Raw genomic sequence first — 20498 nt, forward strand, 5'->3', positions numbered from 1 at the left:
TCAATTCTTTGACACTCAGCTTTCTTTATTGTCCAACTCTCACATCCATACATGACTATGGGAAAAAACCATAGCTTTGACTAGACAGACCTTTGTTGGCAAAGTAATGTCTCTGCTTTTTAATATGTTGTCTAGGTTGGTCATATCTCTTCTTCCAAAGAGCAAGCATCTTTTAATTTCATGGCTGCAGCCACCATCTGCAGTGATTTTGGAGCCCCCCAAAATAAAGTCTGTCATTGTTTCCATTGTTTCCCCACCTATTCTCCGGCTCAGTCTTTAGCAAAGTGGTTCTGTCCACCAGTGAAGGGAACACATGATTTAGCTAAACTTGAACCTTCTTTCTACTAAACTGGTGAAGTGTCCTTCTGGTACAACAGGTGTTTTTTTTTTTTCTTCATTCATTCAACAGTCATTGTGTAGATGCCACGTAAAGGTTCAAGTATAGGTTTTTAATATTTTGTCCGGTCTTAGCTGTCAGTTCTGCAGAAGTCAGAACAGGACTTTCCATCCTATAAGTTTGACAGATAGTTTCCTCTTGATTTTACATTACATTATGCACATGTTCTGTACTCCAACCCCATTAGAATGCTAGGATCTGGTCTGATTCACGCAGCACTTGGCCCCTGCCCAAAATATTTGTTAAATGAAACCAACTTGTCTTCTCTGATGCTTTTACTAATTATGCATGTCAAAATCTCATTGTCTGAAATAAATAAAAGTTCATGCTTATATAGTCATCATTAAAAATATGTTTCCCATTTGCTTTCAATATTCATAGTTTCTGCATGAAAAGACCTTATCTATCTTAGCATCTTTTTAAAAAACTTCAGTTTGCTATGTCATTTGTTTGAATTTAAGATGATTTTCATACTTTCCAGATGTGCCTTATGGCATGTGCATGCACGCGCACACACACACACACTCACACATATGTGTGTGCATGTATATATATATATATTTATATTTAATGTCATTCATTTTACCTTGGAAATCTCATGACACTTCATAGGAACTATTAATAGGATACCTAGTGAAACCACGAAACTATTATATACCAGGCAGAAAGTAACCAGAACATTTCTGTATATGAAGCAATCAGTGATTTTTTAAAAATGTGGTTTTGTGCCTCTTTTTCATTTCACTGCTTCTCCTTCATTAAGTAACCCTATGCGGAACTGCTCAGGATTTTAGTGCCTTTTTCTGTAGGGAGAGAATTAAATACATCATAAGGTTGGCTGTCTGTTCTGAAACCTTTAGGAACCAACAGCAAGGGAAGAAAGAGCTACTTAAGGGGAGCTCACATCTTTCTGAGTAACAGAGACATTTTTGGTTACACATTTCCACATCAATAGGGGCTTCCCAGGTGGCGCTAGCGGTAAAGCACCCGCCTGTCAATGCGGGTTCAATCCCTGGGTCGGAAAAATCCCCTGGAGTAGGAAATGGCAATCCACTTCAGCATTCTTGCCTGGGAAGTCCCATGACAGGAGCCTGGAGGGCTACAGTCCATGGGGTCACAAAAGACTCGGAAATGACTGAGCACACACACCACATCAATGATCGCTCAGGAATAACCTTCTAATCCCTCAGATTTGGCCAGGATGCGAGTGCTTTTATTTCTAAACATCATACACTGCCTCTTTCTTAAAAGATTTCATATTATTTGTTCAATGCATGGCTTCCTTACTGGAGCTGGAATTCTTAACGCCAAGGACAATTCCTATACTGCCTTTAATAAACATAAAGGATAACACTTAGCATTTTAGGGAGGTCTCAATACTCCAAAAGCTAAGTTAGATTTTCCTTCATAATCCCAGAGATAAGTAAATCTAATCTATCCTGGATTTCTTCTCCTTACCCAACGTGTCTTAGATTCTGACCATATAATATATGTGGGTGTAACCTGACTTGATCCCATCTCAAAAACCAAAGCTAAAACCAGCATCACTGGTCAGAGGCTGATTGCATTTCTCCTTCTTTTTGGTACTAAGTGTCCCTTGGATAACCAATAAAATACTCACCGGTAATAAAAATCAGCCTTCATTCATTCAAGAGTAGATCATTCAGATGATGTCCTGCTTCTCATTGTCTTCTTTTTCTACCTACTCTTTAATTTTTAGGCTTCTCACTGGCACACATGTCAACAAAGGCTGGCCGGAACATGGGGGCTGGCTCTAATTAGTGGACTTTGCAATTGGCTAGAAACTCCAAAGGAGCACATAAAGTTGGCAGATGGCTGAAACTCTAAAAGTTTGGAGAATTTTTCTGGTGATATCAATGATTCTTAGTAGGACACAGAAAAGACAGTCTGTCCAGTCAATAATCCAGTTACCAACCTACCATGATGTTACCATTTTTGTCTTCCCATTTTCTAGGTGGTGATATTATATAGTTCTGCATTACCCTATGAAGGCTTCCTTCATAGCTCAGTTGGTAAAGAATCTGCTTGCAATGCAGGAGACCTGGGTTTGATCCCTGGGTTGGGAAGATTTCCCTTGGAGAAGGGAAAGGCTACCCACTCCAGTATTCTGGCCTGAGAATTCCATGGACTATATAGTCCATGGGGTGGCAAAGAGTCAGACATGACTGAGCAACTTCCACTTTCACTCTCTAATACCCTATCTGTGAATTATTGTTATTATCAAATCATTTCCTCTCTCTGGGCCTCATGTCATCATCAAAAAAATATAAACAACAGCCAGATAGGTTTGTCCTGAAAACCCACACATTAGTTCCAAGGATGAAATAATGTATGAAAGTGCTTTATAAGATGTAGGGGACCATTCACATTTAATATCATTACCAACATTAACTGTTCATGGTTTAAGTTTTACATTAGAATGCCCAGCTGTCTTCTCAAAAGCAGAGGTGTTTCAGAGGGGTCATTGTGACGAATGAAATTCAAAATTTTGGCACACTTGGCCAGCATGCATACTAAATTCCGTATCGGTGCTTACCTTGGGAGGTTTCCTGAATGATGGAAACAAAAAATTTCAGCAGCAGAAGTAGAGAGGGTTGTCCACACAGCAGCGATACATCAGAAGGAAGCAATGAAAGAAAAAAAAACAAGGCAAACTCAGCATCTTGATTATATGATATAATATATGCTCTACTTCACAAAAATCAGAAGCCAAATTTACTCCACTGCCTGAAGCAATACTCTTATATTTGCTCAAAAACACAGTGTGGGCATAATAAGTTTCTTCCTTGGCTTAACAGAATCTATCCAGTCATTCAGAGGTATTTTTAATGATTATAAAATGGCCAACAAAAAGAGCATCAGGAAAAAAAAAAAAAAGAAATACGCTGCAATCATATTGCTTGTGGTCAAATACTTCAAAATCAATTTTCATATTTGAATTTTTTAAAAATTGGCATATATATATATATCTCCTTTGAAAAATACTCTAATCAATATGGGATTTCTCCCCCATTTAGAAAGCATTGTTTAGATGACAATTTTCACATATTTCAACCCTGAATATAAATTTAAAAGCAAACTGCATCCTTATCATCAACCACACATGAACTTTTTTATCATTCAATTTTGCATTAAAAAAAAACACCTCTGCATCCAGTAAAATCTCTGAAAAGGAAATAGTTTTCAAAGTAACAAAACATTAGACTAACTTCCTTGGTAAATGTTTTGATTGTGTACAAAGTTAAGGAGCTGAACTATAATTTATATGGTATGCAATCCTATCACAGGGGCTCGACCTGGATGTGGTGATTCTCAACTAGTCTCCGATACATCGATTCAGAAACTCCAAAACGATTGTTAAAAAGAAATGGGGGCGGGGAGGTTTCCTGTGGCTTTAATCTTTCTTCATAGGGAATAGAACCATGAGAATTAAAAAAAAAAAAAAAGGATTTTCCAGGGCAGAGGGCATGGGAACTAAAAGGTATAGGCACGAACAGCACGGTGCCCTTTCTCCATCACTGTGTTCAATGATGAAGCACAAACTGCAATCAAGATTGCCAGCAGAAACATAAATAACCTCAGAAATGCAGATGGCACCACTCTTAAGGCAGAAAGCAAAGAAGAACTAAAGAGCCTCTTGATGAAAGTGAAAGAGGAGAGTGAAAAAGTTGGCTTAAAACTCAACATTCAGAAAACTAAGATCATGGTATCTGGTCCTGTCACTTCATGGCAAATAGATGGGGAAACAGTGGAAACAGTGACAGACTTTATTTTGGGGGGCTCCAAAATCACTGCAGATAGTGACTGCAGCCATGAAATTAAGACGCTTGCTCCTTGGAAGAAAAGTTATGACCAACCTAGACAGCATATTAAAAAGCAGAGACATTACTTTGCCAACAAAGGTTCGTCTAGTCAAAGCTATGGTTTTTTCTAGTAGTTGTGTATGGATGTGAGAGTTGGACTTTAAAGAAAGCTGAGGGCCAAAGAATTGATGCTTTTGCACTGTGGTGTTGGAGAAGACTCTTGAGAATCCCCTGGACTGCAAGAAGATCCACCCAGTCCATCCTAAAGGAAATCAGTCCTGAATATTCATTGGAAGGACTGATGTGGAAGCTGAAACTCCAGTACTTTGGCCACCTGATGTGAAGAACTGACTCATTGGAAAAGACCCTGATGCTGGGAAAGATTGAAGGCAGGAGGAGAAGGGGACAACAGAAGATGAGATGGTTGGATGGCATTACCGACTCAATGGACATGAGTTTGAGTAAACTCCGGGAGCTGGCAATGGACAGGGTGGCCTGGCGTGCTGCAGTCCATGGGGTTGCAAAGAGTCGGACATGACTGAGCGACTGAACTGAACTGTGTTCAATATCCCTCCCAGAACTCTGAGGCTCCCCAAATAAAACCCAGAGTTCAATATCAAGAAAAGAAACTCCATGGATTCCACAATTAGGTAGATTACCCTAACCTTTAAATCATGACATTTCTTATAATGATGAAGATAAAGAATTATCTTCTTGAAATTCCATGAATTAGCTAAAAAGAAATGAATCCTTATGTCACGACCGCAGGCAGAGATAAGAGGAATGTGATTTCAGAGGGAAACTACCTAGAAAAACTGGTATCTCAAGCTGCAATTAAGAAGTTTCAACATTCTGCACATCTATCCTTTTAAACAAGACCAACATTAATGGATGTTGTTATAACAATGCACGCATGTTTTTAAATCTAAGAGAGCCATTGGTCTTTGCTCTGTACATAAAAGCTTGAGGTTTCTTCCAAGAAAATTTCTTTAAGTGGAACAACTGCTCTAAAAGGCATCTGTTCTGAACAGGTAGAACAATAATAATAATAATAAAACATCACTCACAGTACTTTTGATAAAGCCTTCTCTTATATTGCCTGCTTTATTTTTTAAAAGCCATTTAAATCACAGCTTTATTTAACGAGGTAAAGAAAAGCCACTTGACTTGGCCTACAGTAAAGCAATCATATGAGACAGCATGGGACAAATTAGTAAAATACATGTTTCACATTAAGGCTACAATGAACCAAGGAATCTAATGGGGGTGGAACATGCTAACAGAAATCCCAGGGATTTCCCCAGGGTTCTCCTGTGCTTCACGACTGTATAATAATCATCACCAGCAGCAAAAAGTAAGTGTTGCTTTTTAGCCAGTAGTACCGTGACCTCCTTTGCCACCCAATAAGAGAGCGATTCTTTCCTTATTGACATTTCAACACAGTTTTCTTTATTCCTATTAGGAAACCAATCCTATTTCAGCATTTTAAGTACTTTGTTAAGTGTATCTCTTTGGCTTAGAAAGAAAGCACATAATATGGGAATGCCAATATAATTCCGCTACCTTCTTTTATGTTTCTGAGGATGGTTTGTTAGAAATAAATGGAGGGACTTCCTGGGTGGCCCAGTGGCTAACACTCTGCACTCCCAATGCAGATGGCCCGGGTTTGATCCCAGGTGAGGGAACTAGACCCACACGCCACAACCAATGCCTGGCACAGCCAAAACAAATAAATAAATATTAAATGTTAATAATAAAAAATGGAGATCAGGATGCATGGGGGAAAGGCAGGTCACTAAGTGAAACTGCCACTACCCAAATTACTGATCATTTTAGATCAAGGATCCTGGCTGCAGAAGGAAAAGTCAGTCATCTGGTTTATCACAACTATACTTCATTAACTGATAAACATTTCTTGAGGTTTGAATTAGCTGATAAGAAACTAAGCATCCTAATCCAGAACCACAGCTTACTGCCCCAATTTCCAGAGGCTCTGTATTTTCTGGTAATTGTGAAGAAAAAAGTTTTCCAACATGAGTAATACTGATACTATAACCAAATGCAGCATGTTATCCTTTGCGGGGGGGGCGGGGGGCGGGGGGGGGGAACTAATGTGATATTGCAATGTAAAGACAAAAGTTTTCTCTCATGTATCTATGAAAAAAGATGAATATAAACATCTATCGTGAACATAATCAATATTAAAAAATATATATTTTTAAGAACTCACTGACCTGCAGACACAGGCTTAGAGAGAAAATAAGAACGCGTGGTTCTCCACTGATTGATGCCAACCCTACTGTGTAAAACACCGAAGGTTCTTTCCTCTCTCAGGACAAACCAGTTGATGGTCTCTTCAAGGTCACCCACACTTGATGCACTCCCCACAAAACTCCTATAACTTCCATGCCTTTCACCCACTTGGTCTCTCCCTTTGGCCTGACCAAATCACCCCTCTCCAAAACCCAGCTCCACGCTCCACCCTCAATTCCTCGCCAATTGTTTGAGACCACACTGGCCTTCAGCAGCTCTGATAGCTGAAGATTCCTATGGTCAACAAAACAGCCTAACATCACCACCACACATAAAGTCCTGCAGTCTTCAGTGATCCTGTCTGAATGTGAGTCTTGTGTATCCTTAAGACTTAAACCCTTGAAAGCAGAGGCCATGCCATGTACTACTTGCATGATATCTCGGTCCCCAAGCCCACATAGTTATGTAGTCCTGAGATCACTGGAAGAACTCAGAAGTAAGTTTGTACCCTTGTGGCTTAAACATAATCTAGATGTGAAGCCTTTCTTTCATCACCACCACAATCTCACAATTCCAAAGTTGGGGGCGGGGGACAGCAGTGAAGGTGTCAAGGACTGTCAGAAAATGGAGACCATTTCCTATGTCTTATTTAAATATAATTATTTCTCTAGATCAGCATTTCACACAGAGAAGTTCAATGGGATGTTAGCTAGGGTCAAGTCCTCAAGAGCTTCAGAAGTCAACTAGACTCAGAAATGCAGGTTCAATGTGATGACACAAGACACACACATACACACACACACAGATATGGGACTGCAAAGATGAGCTGGACCTGTATCTGGCCAGGTCTTGAAATGAGCAGCAGGTACTGAATTTAGTAGGCTGTATAAGAGTCTAACAAGAGAGTGAAATAAATAAGGCAGTATAAATAGCATATCACAATGACAACAATCCTAGGTAGCTGTCACTCTCTCTTCACACCTTACACCAAAAGATGATGCTCGGGGCAAGGAGCCTTTTGTCCAGTATTTACAGCCCGTCAACTACAGCGTGAGCTACTTACAAGTCAGATGGCCCCAAACTCCAATACCCACAAGCTCTAACCCCAGTCAGCGCTTCAAGAGACACGAATGATGAGTGCCTTCTTCAGAAACAGAAAATTCTCTTCCATGTGCTAAAAAATGTTTTGAATTAATTGTTGGAAATCGCCAACCTACATCGGAAAGATACAGAATTAAATGATATTTGACTCTTAGAGACTACTCTAAGGACTTATACTTTATAAAGCCCTTGACTTTCACCTTCCACTTTCACTCTGAGAACTAAACACCAGAGTCCAGGTAACCCTGTTAAACCGGCAAGCATTTACTGAGTACCGATCACAATGCTGAATATCACAGGTGCTTTGAGGGATAAGAGAGGAATGAGGCATAGTCTCTGACCTCAACACCTTGTGAGAGAGACAGATACATTCATGAAGAACTACTACCCAGCAGACTGCGACGTGTGGGATGGAGCACAGAAACAAAGAGCTATATTCGAGTCCACAAATATTTAACACATACTGTTCGCTTTGTTGAGAAACAAATTAGACATGCTGCCTTTCAGACAACAATAAATGCAACTTATACACACAATTATGATACAAAATGTGACGTGCACAGCAGCCCCAGAGGGAAAGATCACCTGGGAAAGAAGGGAAGTTTCTCAGAGAAGGAAACCCCTGAGCCATATCTAGGAGGTGAAGAGAGTCACCCAGCTGACAGGGTAAAGAAACGGCCCTTCAACAGGGAGAACTGAGTGAAGTAAGCCAGAAAGATAAAGAACATTACAGCATACTAACACATATATATGGAATTTAGAAAGATGGTAACGATAACCCTATATGCAAAACAGAAAAAGAGACACAGAAATACAGAACAGACCTTTGAACTCTGTGGGAGAAGGTGAGGGTGGGATGTTTCAAAAGAACAGCATGTATACTATCTATGGTGAAACAGATCACCAGCCCAGGCTGGATGCATGAGACAAGTGCTCGGGCCTGGTGCACTGGGAAGACCCAGAGGAATCGGGTGGAGAGGGAGGTGGGAGGGGGGATCGGGATGGGGAATACGTCTAACTCTATGGCTGATTCATATCAATGTATGACAAAACCCACTGAAATGTTGTGAAGTAATTAGCCTCCAACTAATAAAAAATAAATTAATTAAAAAAAAAACAAAAACGGAGAACTGTGAGTGCAAAAAAGCACTGGAGCGCACAGCCTGCTCGAGGACCACAGCATCATAGAGCTCAGTAGTCTGTCCACAGAAAGAGACAGTAGGACACAGGGTTGGGACTGTGTTTGATGAGAGGCCATAAAGGTTCATCTTCCACCATGATTTATCAAGTGTAGTTTGCAGATAAGCTCACATACTTGTATACCAACAAATGGACATATTCATGTAGACAAAACTATATAGCAAGCACTTCTCTGAGTCATAAAAAGCAGATCCAGTGAAGTTCCTCAGTCGTGTCCGACTCTTTGCAATCCCACGGACTGTAGCCTACCAGGCTCCTCGTCCATCCATGGAATTTTCCAGGCAAGAGTACTGGAGTGGGTTGCCATGCCCTCCTCCAGGGGATCTTCTCAACCCAGGGATCGAACCCAGGTCTCCCGCGTTGCAGGCAGACGCTTTACCATCTGAGCTACTAGGGAAGCCCAAAAAGCAGATGGGGTTACATATACATTTTGAAGAGCTCTTGACACCCACCACAAGAAGAATGCAAATGGCCAAAGAATTAATGAACTGGTTAATTCAAATAGATTGCTACAATACAATGCAAAACCTGAGATGAATACACGAGCATATCCACAGGAACTATTAATTCAACCTAATGATGTTCATTCAATATATGTGTATATGTGTGTGTGTTTCCAAAATTAAAATGGATACACAAAGCAAATGGAAAGGTTAGCAAGTTACAGGGCATTATTTGACGGAATTACTATCCACTGATAATAGCCTTCCTGCCTTTTTCCTCCTGATATTTGTCAAGGAAAATGCCTGAAATATTCCCCCTGACTAAGGAAACACAGCCAGCTGCTGCTGTGGGTGACAGGCCTCTGAGAAGCCCCTGGCCATCTCTGTGGAGAGTTCTCCAAGCCACTGCACGGAGCTCCAGCTTCTCATCACCATGGATGCAACTCCCAGTGCGGGGGAGCCTGGCAAGAACTCACACTAGATTAACCAAAACAAAGTTGAGCAGAGAAAACACGGCTCTTGTGCAGTTTTCTTGCTGTGTCTTCAAAAGGACCATGCAGCGAAGCTTAAAAAAAAAAAACAAAAAAAAAACAGCAGCAGTAAGCACCCATTCTTGATTTAAAATCAAGAATCAGTCCCCTCTGTGAGGCCATTCTCAGGCTAGTTCTCTGCTGCTATTACTAGACAGGACCTCAATTAACATGCTGTTTGGAAGAAGCATACATCTTATCAGTTTTACTTGTCCTTCCAGGATTAATTTTCCACTTATGTGAGAATTTGTACTCAGATAGCATATACTTCCTGGAGGAGGGCATGGCAACCCACTCCAGGATTCCTGCCTGGAGAATCCCCATGGACAGAAGAGCCTGGCGGGCCACAGCCATGGGGTCGCAAAGAGTCGGACACGGCTGAGCGACTAAGCACAGCACAGCATATACTTATGATATCAAGCTTATAGCTGCATGAACAATATTTACATTTCCTACATTAGGGAGTCAGAACCAAACACCACGCTCCATGCAACAGCCTCATGAAAGCAGAGACGTTAGCTGAGTAGTAGAGACAGGTAACAGCCTTTTCTGAGAGCCAGTCGAGCATGGTGGCTAAGAGCAAGGATGCAGAAACCAGACGCTGGGGTTCTTTTCTTGCCACCACCACTTTCCAGTAATGGAACTCTCCCACTTCCAGCCATTTATTTTACCTATTTAGCCATTTATTTTATATAATCTCTTTCCTTCCATCTGCCATAGCAACAGCTGCACTGCTGATGCCAGATGCTTGTGGACTTTGAGAGCCTGCAGGACCCACCTCCTTGAGGGCTATGGGACCAAGACACCCCCGACTCAGCAGCCCACACGTGCTGAAAGATGTCTGTGCAGAACCATTAAGTTTCAAGGTCACGCTGAGTCAAATCATGAAGGCAGGAAAATTACAATTCAACCTCCACTGTGGACAGTCCACTAGGAACACTTTGATTCCAGAGCCCAGGGATATCTAAAAACATTCAAGGCAGGATGCATGGGTCGATATTAAATTATATCCAACCTCAGCACTAAAAAGAAATGAGCTATCAAGCCAGGAAGAGACATGGAGGAACCTTAAATGCATATTACTAAGTGAAAGAAGCCAATCTGAAAAGGCTACATACTGTATAACTTCAACTGCATGACATTCTAGAAAAGGCAAAACTACAGACACAGTAAAAAGATGGGTTTGGAAGGGTGGGAAGGGATGAACAGGCAGAGCACAGAGGATTTTTAGGGCAATGAAAATATTCTGTGTGATCTAATGATGGATATATCTCATTATACATTTGCCCAAACCCATAGAACGTACAACTACAGAGTTTGGGTGACTATGACGTGTCAGTGTAGGTTCATCAGCTGAAACAAATGTACCACTGTACAGCACAATGTTGATGATGGAAAAGGCTACGGATGAGTGGAGGCAGGGGGTACACAGGAAATCTCTACCTTCCTCTGCATTTTGCTGTGAACCTCAAACGGCTCTAATAAAAGTTTTTACTCAAGAAGATTTTTTTAAGCTAAGCCAGAAGTAAACAAATAAACCCCCTCAAAAACATAACAAAAACAAAAGAACAACAATAAAAACAACACCATCTAACCAGCACTGCACGTGTAAACCTCCTTACAATGCCTATCCATCCCAGGGCAGAACTGACTATGGGCAAGTCTAATGCCGATTCATGAAGGCTCAGCATTCCTAACACAGGTTGCCATCATACCACAGGCACCACGAGGGCAGCTGCTACTCTCCCGGGTCATATTTATTACCCCCACACCACTGAACAGCATTTTCTTCACATGTTTTATTTACATCATTAAAAACAAATAAACCTTACACCCACGAGGCAAACTTGTAACATGAACCCAATGAACACTATTATGGAATTCATGAGAATTAAATGCTCCCTCAAAAGTGTGTAAGACACTGATTATTTACAGAAGACATTCAGAGATTCAAAACAACAAGAAAGTCCATGTAAATCAAGCGAAGAACATGTCTTTAGTCTAAATGAGAGTCTCAGATATGAACAAGAAGCATGAAGGTTTGTCCTAAGAGAACTTAGAATTATCAGTGAAAGGGCAACAGTGGTGCTCCATTTGCAACTTGGTTCTTTCCTTCAAAAGGCATCAAGAAAAAAGGAGAAACTGTTAGACTAAACCAATCATCTCAATTAGAACAAGTCATTAATAAAGCCACCAATACTAATCCAGCTCTTGAATGGGCCAAATCAACCCTGAACTTGTTGTTCAGTCCCTCAGTCGTGTCTGTCTCTTTGTGACCCCATGGACTGCAGCATGCCAGGCTTCCCTGTTCTTCACGATCTCCCAAAGTTTGCTCCAACTCATGTCCATTGAGTCGGAGATGCCATCCAACCATCTCATCCTCCATCATTCCCTTCTCCTCCTGTCTTCAATCTTTCCCAGCATCAGGGTCTTTTCCAATGAGTCAGCTCTTCGCATCAGGTGGCCAAAGTACTGGCACTTCAGTGTCAGCATCAGTCCTTCCAGTGAATATTCATGACTGAGTTCCTTTAGGATGGACTGGTTTGATCTCCTTGCAGTCCAAGGGACTCTTAAGAGTCTTCTCCAGCGCCACGGCTCAGAAGCATCCATTCTTCGGCACTCAGCCCCACAGCAGGACGTGGCAGCCATCACCTCATGGAGCTGCCACTGGGTTCCGTGATGCTGGCCCCAGGGCCACAGAGACTGACCCCAGAACACTTTGCACCTAGATTTTACTCCATGGGAAGGAGGGACAATGAAGAGGGCACTGATGTTATTGAGTACGTTCTGCCCATTGTACATGGTTCTTGACACCTTATCTTATTCACTCAATCCTCACCACAACAGGAGGTGGACTGTATGACCCCCATTTCTCAGATGAATAAACAGCCTACACAGCTAAGTAAATGGCATGGCTAGGGTAAAGACCAGGCAAAAACTAGGATTAGGATCTTTTGGTGAATCCCTTTAACCCTACATCAAACCTTGTGACTAAATTGATATGTTGAAAATAAATTTCCTACCATTCTCCTTGTTTAACACCTGCAATAATTTCCAATTGCACTTGGAATAATGTCAATGAGTTCTCTAATGTCATCAATAGGATCTGGCCTCTGTTCACCTTTCCATCTTTCATCTCCTCCTCTCTACACACCGTGAACTCATAAAACTCTTCTCTGACTCAGAGCCATCATCCACGCCACTCTCTCTGCCAGGAACGTCCTCTCCCTTGGTTCTTTTTTTCACACTAGGTGTGACTGTCACCTCCCCAGAGAGCCCTTCCCTGACCATCCCATCTGGAATTCCGCATCAATTTTCTTCGTGGCATCCATTGTACTTCGTCAGCATTGTGATTTATTGTCTGTCTCATCCACTTGAAGCTGAGCTGCATTAGGACTGTCTGCTCTGCTCACGACCACTGACCCCGCGTCTGGCACGTGGTAAGCATCTGGCCTGGTCACAGACCCCTGCCTCTTCCCTCTCTGGGTGCCCCCCAGGCGGACGCTGGGTCACACTCTGTCCTGTCCAGTCTCCACGGCGCCTGCTGCCCAGGACGGAACAGGCGTTTACCAAAGACACACACAGAGGCATTAAAAGATAACCTCAGAACCACGTTCAGAAAGTAGGCAGGTGTCCCACAAGGCCATTTATGATGGTCATACTTGAAAGGCAGCCTATTTGTATGCAAATAACTGGATATATTTATTTTACTACTGCAGAAAAGTGACTGTTTTGGTTAACCACTAATTTGAAAGCCCTCTTAATAAGGATATATTTACTGGCTTATTTACTGGCTCACTCGATAGTTCTTAAAGCAGCAGGTACTGGGCTGGAGGCTAATTTCCAACTCTGGGTGCCGGGAGGTACGTATGTCGGATGAACCAGCTGGACTGCACATTCTCTGGGGCTGCCTTCCTAAAAGTGAGAGGCACCCCCCACCCCAGAGAATTGGCATCCCAGGACGCCTGCTCAGAAGCTCCCTCTGCCTGGGGACCCCTCCCTCCCCACGACCCTGCTCCCCTTCTTGGGGAAGCCTTCTTTAACTTTCATGTTAGCTGTCTGCACCAAATCACCTCCACTGTCTCACAGTACCTGGTTCTGTTTCCCTCAGCACCTTGCACCACCTTAAACCATCTTGTTTATTGACCTACTTACCTATCTGCAGACCTTCTCCCCTGGACCTAATGGTTAGAAGATTCAGAGATATAGGGGCTTCCCTCTATGTCCCCCAGTGCCTAGAACATAGTCAGGCACCATAAATATAAGTGAATGAATGAATATATGAAGACACATCGCCAGATCACTATTAATATTGATAGTACCATTTGAGACAATGGCAATGTTTCCCTGAGTTACTCCACTCTTGAGGGTTTGTCTGAAGACCAATCAAATATATATGCAGTGTTGCATTTTCACAAAAGCTTTACTGGGGGAAATTTCAAACACACACAAATGGAAAGGGAATAGTGTAGTATAGCATCAGGGACCATCACACCACATCCACCATATAACAACAGAGCATAATAAACCCATCCTTAAGAAGTATGCATACACAGCCAGTCTTGTGTAGATAAGGAATAGCGGATGCTCCTGAGATAAGGCTATTAGAGAATTTTTAAAATTCTATTAATGTCAAGGCAGATGCACATGCAGACTGGAGAAACAAACAAGTAGATTACAAATTTCCAAAGGTTTTACAGGGAAGTGAGAACAGCAGGCACTCCCTTCCCAGGGACTTTAGTCCTCCTGTGTCCAGAGGAAAGCGGAGGAGCCCCAGAAATAGAGGTCTGACAGCCCCAAGGGGTCAGCCACGCCTCCACTCCTAACTCATCCATTCTGAGGCTGCAGTACTCACTCCCATCTGTTATCTGGCTTTCCTGCATGCAGCAGATATGACAGCCACTACACAGGGCGAAAGGGAGGCGACAGCGGGATGGGTCTCCTGACAGCCCATCATTGTGACAAGAGATGGAAGTTGAGAGCAAGCCAAGCTCGCTTCACCGCCCGGAAAGCAACAGCTGCTCGTGATCACGTCCAGTCACCTCCGGCCTCTGCTTAGGACAGAGCGGCAAACAGGGCAAAATGGTTCAGGTCTGCTGTTTGAAGCAAGAGGAGCCAGTTGGCTGGAAATTTTACTCACATTAAAATACTTATGGGTAAGAGAATCTGAGCAGCAGGAAGAGCTTGAAAAAAAAATTTTTTTAATCAGGATAAGAAGTATTTTAAATAAGGATTATACCCAATTTTCAGTTATTCAGAATTGAGCTTCTCTGCTTTGGGGTTTAGTATTTTGGTGGAAAAGGTGAAATTAGATGCAGTTTTCATTTCAGTCTCCATCTCTTTTATCCATTCAAAGTCAAGAGGATATAGAAAAGTAACCGACAGAAGAAAACATATTCTAGACAAAGCCCCAAATAAAGTCTAATATACCCTGATCAGCAGAGCGTGTACCTATCATAAAACAAAGTCTTTTAACAAAGGATAAATCCGTGTCCTTGACTTCACCTTCACTTCTGTCCACTTGCCAAAAAGGAAGGGAGAGAGGGAGGGAGGGTGGGAGGGAAGGAGTGGAAAGAGGGTAGAATTTTTGATTTACCATCATTAGGAAGATCAACCATTTCATAGTGTTTTTATGTACAAAATCTTTCTCTGCCTGGAGACACTTACAAAAAGATAATTTTGGTTTGGGCCCTTTCTGTTACTCTCCTACTTTCATAGAATATAATTCCAAGGGCAATGAATATCCTTTACAAGCTGAGACTGTATTCTTCTTGTCAACTTGCAAAATTTCTTCTTTGCCCTACTGTCATTCACACACACAAAATCGTTTGGCCTATACATTCTAAATCAAATGCAAACTGAAAATAAGTTTGCCCTTAATGGTTCACATTCTCCCTCAAGATAAATGGACTTATCTTAAGGTACTAGAAGATTCCACCGTACTCCTGACATCTAGGTAAAAGGAGCCAATGTAAACAAATAGAAAATATATTAACGATGCCTTTCCCAAGGAGTATTCTGGGGAGGGTTACTACTGCGAGATACACTAAGACAGGGGTGGAACAGAACATCTGCCAATTTCTGATGAGAAACAAGGTGGGGACGGAGCGGAAGGAAGGAGAAGGCCCTTAGAAAGCCAAGTGCAGGAAGAAGAAAGTCTCAGTACCTTCCTGTCTCTGAAGACTAGCCTCCTTCTAGCTAGAGCATCTGGTTTCCTAGCTGTTCCCTACCCCCAAAACAGATCAGTCCTTAAAAGGAGTGTGGTGAACAGGGGGGAAGGACTCAGACACAGGGAAGAAAGCCTCGGGAAGATGCTGCAGAAACAGGGCTGTGATTCCGGACGGAGTAGAATCAGGTCAAGAGCTAACAGCCCCTGGAGAAGGCAAAAATCAAGTCCATTTCTCTAGAAAGTCTCCAGAAATGAGGGCCTTCACCATTCCCACAAATGAAAGCAAACCACTTGGGAATTTGGCTAGAAAGGGGTCAATCTTTGAAGCTTTCAATGGCTAGCTGACTTCCTGAATTTGGGGTCCACACTGCTTTCCAGGGGGCTTCCCCAGTGATGCTAGTGGTAAAGAGCCTGCCCGTCAATGCAGGAGACTTTAGAGACGCAGGTTCGATCCCTGGGTGGGGAAGATCCCCTGGAGGAGGTCTCGGCTACTCACTCCAGTATTCCTGCCGGGAGAATCCCCATGGACAGAGGACCCTGGTGAGCTACAGTCAATAGGGCTGCACAGAGTTGGACATGGCTGAAGCGACTTAGCACAGTATAGCACATTGCCTTCCAGACCCCAGGAAAGAAAGAAACCTGGAGGATGGAAAAATACACAGAGGTGATCCACGCAATGCGGCCCTTTGCAGCAGTGCAAGAACAGAACTACAGTCACTACACATCAATCTGAATGAATCTCAAAAACAAATGCTGAGAGAAAGAAAAATGTCCCCCCAAATATTCAGCATGATTCCATTTCTATTTCTCCAAGAAGGGCAAAACTAAACAAAGTATTATCCAGGGGATACAGAGCTAAAAGTAAAACTGCTTTTAAAAAATGAAAGAAAAGAGCTAAGGAATAATGAACACAAAAATCAGGAATGTGGTTATGTGGTTATTCCGAAGCACAGGTAATCTGTTTGTTCAGATGAATAGAGCATATGGGTGTTCATTTTTATTATTATTATTAGTCATTATGTGTGTTTTATATGCTTGGTGGATCTGGCAGTAAAGAATTTGCCTATAATGCAGGAGACCCAGGTTTGATCCCTGGGTCGAGACGATCCCCTGGAGGAAGAAATGGCTACCCTCTCCAGTATTCTTGCCTGGAGAATTCCATAAACAGAGGAGCCTGGTAGGCTACAGTCCATGGGGCTGCAAACAGTTCACACGACTGAGCAACTAACATACACACAGATATGATATATTTCAAAACTTAAAATAATTGACTTTCCTTAAGCTTTTTTCTTAAAAAAAAAAAAGTTGTTGTTTTTTTTTTTAAATAAAGTGGATGAGTCAGGAGACTCACCAACCAAGGTGAGGTCAAAAATGCCCCAGGAATTCAATCGGTCTTTGCAATTAAAACAGGAAATTCCATGACATCTTCCCTGTACCAGAGACTTGGAGGCTGCCAGATGCAAGTCCCTGTGGTTTTTTCAGGAGCTGGCAGTCTAGATTTTTTTCATGCTTGTGGAAAGACAATATATGGTGATTAGGAGCAACCCTCCTCACATAATTACTGCATTAATAGACAACTTTTCAGATGAACCATACAGACAAATGACTAAGGACAGCAAAAAGGCAGGAGACCAAAACCTTCCACCAGTTGCACTTGTAGGTTCACACAAAAGCTCTTTAACTCTTTCCCAACATATCCCAATCCTCCAGTCACCTTTCACCAGCATCTCCACTGGGAATGTGCCAGCAGTCTTGGTGTCTGGTCTCAGATGGGCGGGGAGGGCAAAACTCTCAAGAATGTTTCCCTGAGATTCATCCAGTGTAGCAGCCCCAGGAAGATAGTAACCGGTATGCACACACACACAGTAAGCGCGTTAGGTCAGCCAGGTCTCAGTCCGACAGCATCTTCAGCAGCTTCTTCAATAGCTGATACATGGAGGTGCTCAAAAATCTTTCACGTTAAAATAAGATTCTAGGATTTTTTAAAATAATTCTATTTAAAACTTTTTAAAAACTCAGGATTATTGAATAAGTGTTAAAACTAAAAGATGCTATCATGAGCAGAGATTATATTTCTAGTTATATAATATCTGAGATACAGTTTACGAAAATTTTAGAAAAGCCACACCCACACCCATAGGTTCCAGCAGGACCTGTATTTGATCCGGAATATTTTCCTGCCATTAATTACAACACTTGTTAGAGCTGCTTACAATAGACACTTTGGGGATTTTCTGCATGACGTCCAGTCTTGGATTTGAAGTAAATTAGGCTATGGGTCCATAGGATGCACTCTATGCTGTTAATTTACAGTTCAGTGTATTAGTGTGCCTCGTTCTCCCTTTGTCTGATTTAAAAGCTTAATTTTCTCCTTGTGTTCATCAATAAAAGTACTTTTGTAAGATTTTTTTTTTTTTTTAGTCCCTCAAGTAATAGGACTTGGCAGGTAAAATGAAAAGTCTATAAGCAATAAACACATTTCTACTGAGGAGAGCCTCCTTTAAATAAAGCTTGCATTTTGGGGGACTAAATATTCTTCCTTTGCCCAAAGAAAAAATTTGTCTCCCTTAGAGACAACAGAACAAGGACAAAGAGTTATAGGAAGGGCAGCACTGGGATCTGAGAAGACATGGATTAGAAAGGGCAAGACGGAGAAAAAGAACCTTCAAAGAAGACTACTAAACAGCAAAGTCTCCCTGTGTAGATGGAAATATACACAACATAATTATTATTATATTTTGTGTACAATTTTTTCTCATATTATTGATTGTAGGTGAGTATGATATGAACATTTAGCAACATTTAGTTGGTTCAGAAGTGATAGCAACAGGAGACTTGCCTGGTGGTCCACTGGCCAAGACTGTAAGCTTCCAAGGCAAACGGTGTGGGTTCGATCCCTGGTCAGGGAACTAAGATCCCACAAGCCATGTGGCATGGACAAATAAATAAATAAAAACAGCAGTGACAGCAACAAATGCCTAAAACCTGGGTTACCCGAGCTCCCCTACACGTTACGATGTGCAATATCTAAGAGGAAAAGGGAGAGATAGCCTTATAGTCTTAAGAAAATGTATTATCTCTACACAGGATCTCCATGTAAGAATCGAATTAAATTCACCCCTCCCCAAACATGTCTTTCAAAAGAAAAAAAAAAATCAACAAAGGCTTCAAATCCAATGACCAGATACCAGGGAGGACGAGATTCCAGTGGAAGGGACTGACAAGAGCAAAAACAGAGGCAAGCCCACACTTGGGGACCAAGATGTTAAGTGTCACCTCCAGGGCATGTTCTGAAATTAGAGCAGAGGGATGTGCTGGTGAACCAACATGCAATGTCTGGGAAGAGAGGAATTGATGAGACTTGTGCCTCTGCGTGCTAGACCTGTGCAAGAGGAAGCCTGGGATTGTCTTTTACTAAAATGGGAAGACTGTGAGAAGAGTTTTGTAGGTAAAGCAAGAATCTGAAAGGCCAATTAGACATGTAAATGGAGAAGGCAGGTGGGCAGTCTAGATATACAAGAGGTCAGAATAAAGATGATCCTCTAAGCTTCGTACTTGGATGACATTATATTCTATCTTGTGTAGATGGTTTCTCCATCACTACAAAGAAACAGGCTAGTGGGTGTTTCACATCAGAAAGCAGAAGAATGTCGCAGACACTGAACTTAGAAGAACATCTAAACAACACATCCCTGGCGGCAGGGGCAGATCTCAGATAGTGTGAGCATATGTGCCCACGGCATTCAAGCAGAGTTCATCATCTCAGCGCTCCATTAAGAAACAGGTTCAATTGACCACAGTCTCCCATGGAGGGTAGCCATAGAAAGACAAAAGCAAACAGTGTTACGTCTTAGAAGGGCAGGGGACACTCAGTAAAGAGATACTTAGATGTCAGTTTGCTCTGGAAGCTACTTACTTAAAGTGACTATTTGGCTAGGAGAGAGGCAAATCAGAAGGAAACCTGTTTGCTAGTACGAACAGTGACATTTACTAAAGCTGTCAGTTATTTCTACCTACCCCTAATCCGACTCTCAAGAGAATCTGCTGTGCCCATCGCACCAGAAGATGCAGGCCTGTTTATTTCATCCTTGAGTGACCTACTCATCTTACAATGAAGATGTCAAACAAACATGGGATGGAAGTGGTCATTATGTCCAAGTTTCTATTAAAGAGAAGAAAGACATTATATTTTGTTGAACTATAAGCCTGCCAAGAAATTCAGTTCTTAAATAGCTCCATGAGCTCCTAAAACTTATTTATTTCCTGGTGCATTTCTGAGAACACAGCCGTTTTTTCCAGTATTCAAAAGAAAGTTTAGCTAGCTGCTTCTTGACTAGACCATATTGCTAATTTCACACTCATTGAGAAAGCAGAGGACTAATAAGAAGGGAGCTGATAGTTTCTGTGATATAAAAATTACTTATAATTTAAATGCATAATAACCAGAGAGTGCTTAAGTAAACTAGGGAATATTCAGACGAAGACTACCTTGTGGTCAGATCTGAAAATGGTGTCTTAAAATGTATTCAGATTCCAGCAATCCCACTTCTGGGTATGAACCCCAAAAAACTGAAAGAAAGG

At 41.9% G+C, this 20498-nt stretch overlaps 1 protein-coding gene across 13 annotated transcripts in view; it reads right to left on the reverse strand.

Annotated features, from left to right (window-relative positions):
* KIF13A (kinesin family member 13A) overlaps positions 1-20498 on the reverse strand; it is a 196447-nt gene that overhangs the window by 113809 nt on the left and 62140 nt on the right. For all 13 annotated transcript variants that reach the window (XM_043450877.1, XM_043450882.1, XM_043450881.1 and 10 more), the window contains exon 3: positions 2955-2967. In XM_043450877.1, coding sequence (XP_043306812.1) covers positions 2955-2967 — 13 coding nt within the window. The remainder of the gene's footprint in view (positions 1-2954; positions 2968-20498) is intronic.

This window comes from Cervus canadensis, chromosome 28, assembly GCF_019320065.1.
Source record: "Cervus canadensis isolate Bull #8, Minnesota chromosome 28, ASM1932006v1, whole genome shotgun sequence".
NCBI lineage: Eukaryota > Metazoa > Chordata > Mammalia > Artiodactyla > Cervidae > Cervus > Cervus canadensis.